At 45.3% G+C, this 4,270-nt stretch overlaps 1 protein-coding gene across 1 annotated transcript; it reads left to right on the top strand.

The window, feature by feature from the left end:
• The first annotated feature begins 528 nt into the window (after window positions 1-528).
• Window positions 529-1,470, top strand: LOC120942858 (olfactory receptor 1052-like). The gene has a single exon (XM_040355783.1). It carries the CDS (start codon window positions 529-531, stop codon window positions 1,468-1,470), a length of 942 nt encoding a protein of 313 aa, XP_040211717.1.
• The last annotated feature ends 2,800 nt before the right edge of the window (window positions 1,471-4,270 follow it).

Genomic DNA, 4,270 nt, shown 5'->3' on the forward strand with positions numbered 1-4,270 from the left:
CATGTCCGCTGGTTATGACGTTTAACCAGCGGCCCGAAATCATGCGCATGCGTGGAAGCATTGAACTTCCGCATCAGAGAACGTCGGTGTCGTATACTTCACCGCGTTCTCTGTCCGCAGGGATTTTGGTCTGATGGTGTGTACACACATCAGACCAAAACCTCCCAGCAGACCGCGGACCATTTTTATCGGACATGTCTGGCCGTGTGTACGCGGCCTAAGTGAGTGAGTGAGTGAGTAACTTGTATAGCGCAACAAATGCGAACTAAATCGCCTCAAGGCGCTTCCCATCCAGAGTCATTCCGTTCCTTCAGAAGAGGTGGGTCTTTAGTTTTTTCCTAAAGGCCTGATGGTTTTCTTCCAAGCGGATTGTAGAGGGTAGAGCATTCCAGAGCCGTGGTCCTTGGACCGAAAATCTAGTAGAACAAGAAACAGTGTTTGTGTCCTTCCTAATACATATCGTCCTGTGTTTTCAGTGTTGTTGAATCTTCACGGTGCAGCTCTGGTAGCCATAAGAACCCTTCGGCTATGGTAGGAAATCAAACTTCTCAGCCTGAATTTATTTTGCTTGGCCTATCAGACCTCACAAATTTTCAGATCCCGGCATTTCTTCTGCTTATCCTCATTTATTTGGCTACACTGGCCGGGAATTTTCTCATCATTTTTCTGGTGGCCATCGATTCCCACCTGCAGACCCCTATGTACATTTTCCTTGGGAACCTCTCCATCTTAGACATTAGTACCCCCTCTGTGTCTGGATCTCATTTGTATTTTGACACCATTACTGGGAACAATTTGATTGTTTACTCGACATGTATAGCCCAGGCCTTCTTCTTCAGCTTATTAGCCAGCACTGAGTATTTCCTACTAGCCTTCATGTCTTATGATCGATATGTTGCAATATGTCTTCCTTTGCATTACACAACCATAATGAGCAATACTAAGTGTGTTCAGTTGGCTTCTAGTGCCTGGGCTATGGGCTGCATTTTCTCTTTGGTGCACACGCTTGGTATACTAAGATTGGCCTACTGTGACTCCACCACCATCATCTCAGGCTTCTTCTGTGAATTATATCAGCTGATTCTGCTGTCATGTTCTGACACATCCCTCAATAACCTACTTATTTATACCTTTGGGTTAATCTCCGCTCTCACTGCATTCTTCATCACTTTCCTTTCCTACGTCTACATTTTAAAAAACATCCTGAGAATTAAAATGAATCATGGAAGACAGAAGGCTTTCTCCACCGCTAGTTCCCACCTCACGGTAGTCGTCATGTATTATTCAACCACCATCTTCAACTACATTCAACCCAAACCTAAGAATGTTCTAGTCGGGCGAGTAGTGTCTGTAGTCTATACATTTTTCACCCCTTTCCTGAATCCTCTTATATATAGTCTAAGAAACACTGAACTAAGAACTGCTGCAGTCAGAGCTCTGGTCAGAGGGGCAACGGCTGCCAGACCATGAAGTGTCACCAACAAGGGTTTGAGGAACAATTTTTTTTTATCTCTAAATTTGCAAAAAAAAATATCCATTTGTTAGATTTTAATTTTAGTTGGGAGTGATCTCAAAAAACGCCTTTGGGTAAGCTCTGGTCTCACTGATCAGAGGCTGATGAAAGACGCAAGGTTTGGCCTATGAAATGCACTCTGGATGGTTAGCAGCTCCTTGACAGATCGAGTCTCCCATGACGGCTTGATTGATCGCAATCCTGCCCCGGCTTCACTGTGCTCCTGTCAGTGGCTCTGGTGTGGACTGGATTCAGAATTGATGACTTTTATAGGAAGCTTGTTCCAATGCTTAACACCAGCAATGTCTGTGATTGCATAAGCTTTGTATTTTAACTTTTTTTTCTCACACCTGTTAAACGTGCTACACTATTGCTGGCTTGGCGCCTCTCTCCCCACCCCTTTTCTCTCTTGCGGTGTTTGGGTTCCCAGCCCACTCAGGAGGCAGCCTCTCCCCAGCCAGCTGTGTTAGCAATAGACTCATTAACTAGTTGTAGCGCCTGTGTACTTTCAGTCCAGGTGCAATCTTAAATTTAGAGGGGGATGAGAGAGTTATTTGGCTCTCATCCGGTTAATTTGTGTAAATTGGGTCTCTGCCGGGTTGGGCTGCGCTGTGGTTTCATTCTGTTTTCCAGGGATGCTTTTCCACCTCGGGGAGACAGATGGTGCCAGAGGGGCCCAAGCAGAGGTGCCTCTCTCCAGCAGCCAATCAGTGAGGTTTTTCCCTCACGGGGCATGCTGGGGGAGGGTATTTCTGAGGCAGACGCGATTGGGTGGGGTTCTTGTTCTGGGTGCGGCACCCACCTTCAGGGTGTGCGCACATCACGGGCCCCGGCAATATGGCCTACCAGGCCAGGGCGCACGTGCTACATGGTGTTTTTGGTTCCGGGACCATTCTGGCCCGGAGCAACTGAAGCTATGGCGGGGCCCCAGTGATCTACTGGGTCCCCCAAACTTTGAGAGAAGATCCCAAGCGAGTTGTGCTGTTCGGTGGGGAGTCAGTCTGAGGAGTGCTCGGAGGCAAGTAATCCAACAGGGCCTAGACAATCCATCGGGGATCGAAGTGACCGGACATTGAGAGTTTGTCTTTTGGCAACCTGTCAGTCGGTGACCATTTGAGAGCTACCTGAGGGAGATTCAGGCACTAAATTTACTAAGGAGGATTTACCTCACGATCTACGTTCTGGAGAAGGGGCCTGTGGCAGAGGTCCCGTTCTGACCTTTTCATTTCTACTAAGTCTGTGGCAGAGACTGATTTTCTCCTCAAGTTCCGAGTGATACTCTGGCTGCCAGGTCGGTGTGAGAGGCCTGTCCAGGTACACTATACCCACTCCGGCTGGAGTGGCGACGAAGTAAAAGTGCCGCTAGAAGCAGGACTGCTTCTGTATTGTTCAAGCCTGAATCTGCAACTCTCCTTTTTCACCCATCTTTCCCTATCTACCTCAAGTTACTGTTTTTGCCGTGTTGGGTGAAATAAAACTACCAGAAAAGACACCTGCTGCTTGGACATTGCATTATTGCTCTTGTCATCATCATTACCCCTAGACGCTCACAGAGGTAACACGCCATCCCTATTCTATCCAGCGCTACATAGTATTAATACATCTAGGATCGTTTAACCACTTAAGCCCCTGACCATTATGCAGGTTAAGGACCGGGCCCCTTTTTGCGATTCGGCACTGCGTCGCTTTAACTGACAATTGCGCAGTCATGCGACGTGGCTCCCAAACAAAATTGACGTATTTTTCTTCCCACAAATACAGCTTTCTTTTGGTGGTATTTGATCACCTCTGAGGTTTTTATTTTTTGCGCTATAAACAAAAATAGAGCGACAATTTAAAAAAAAATCAATATTTTTTCCTTTTTGCTATAATAAATATTCCCAAAAAATATATCAAAAAAATGTTTTTCCTCAGTTTAGGCCGATACGTATTCTTCTACCTATATTTGGTAAAAAAAATCGCAATAAGCGTTTATTGATTGGTTTGCGCAAAAGTTATAGCGTTTACAAAATAGGGGATAGTTTTATGGCATTTTTATTAATATTTTTTTTTACTAGTAATGGGGTCGATCATCGATTTTTTTTATGACTGTGACATTATGGCGGACACATCGGACACTTTTGACAAACTTTTGGGACCATTGTCATTTTCACAGCAAAAAATGCTATAAAAATGCACTGGTTACGGTAAAAATTACACTGGCAGTAAAGGGGTAAACCAGGAGGGGGCGCTGTAGGGATTAAGTGTGCCCTAAGGCAGTGTTCTTACTGTGGGGGGCGTGGCTGTGCACGTGACATCACTGATCGTCGTTCCCTAACACAGGGAACAGACGATCAGTGACAGCCACACTAGGAAGCATGGGGAGAGGTTTGTTTACACTTACCTCTCCCCGTTCTTCCTCTCTGTGACCTGATCGTGAGACACCGGCGGTGATCGGGTTCACAGGTCTCGCAGGTCACGGAGGGCTTCTTAAAGGGGACGAACCGTTTTCCCAATTGGGGTTTTTAGGCAGCTCAAGTAGACAAAAATGAGTTCAATGTAATAAAAATGTATTTATTCACATATATAAAAAAGGGGGGGAAGGAATATTGGATTGCATAAATAGAACATGAGTTGCGGCATAACAGGAAGACATAAAATACATCTGATGTTTTACAGTACACAACAAAACATTTATACAGCTATTAATGTATATTGCATTTATAAACGGTGTCCTAATGCGTTTCGACCATTAAGGTCTTCTTCAGAGGTTTATTG

Source organism: Rana temporaria, chromosome 6 (assembly GCF_905171775.1).
Source record: "Rana temporaria chromosome 6, aRanTem1.1, whole genome shotgun sequence".
Lineage (NCBI taxonomy): Eukaryota > Metazoa > Chordata > Amphibia > Anura > Ranidae > Rana > Rana temporaria.

What these genes read in the sequence shown, in the direction of transcription:
- LOC120942858 (XM_040355783.1), top strand. Translation starts at nt 529, where the DNA reads ATGGTAGGAAATCAAACTTCTCAGCCTGAATTTATTTTGCTTGGCCTA.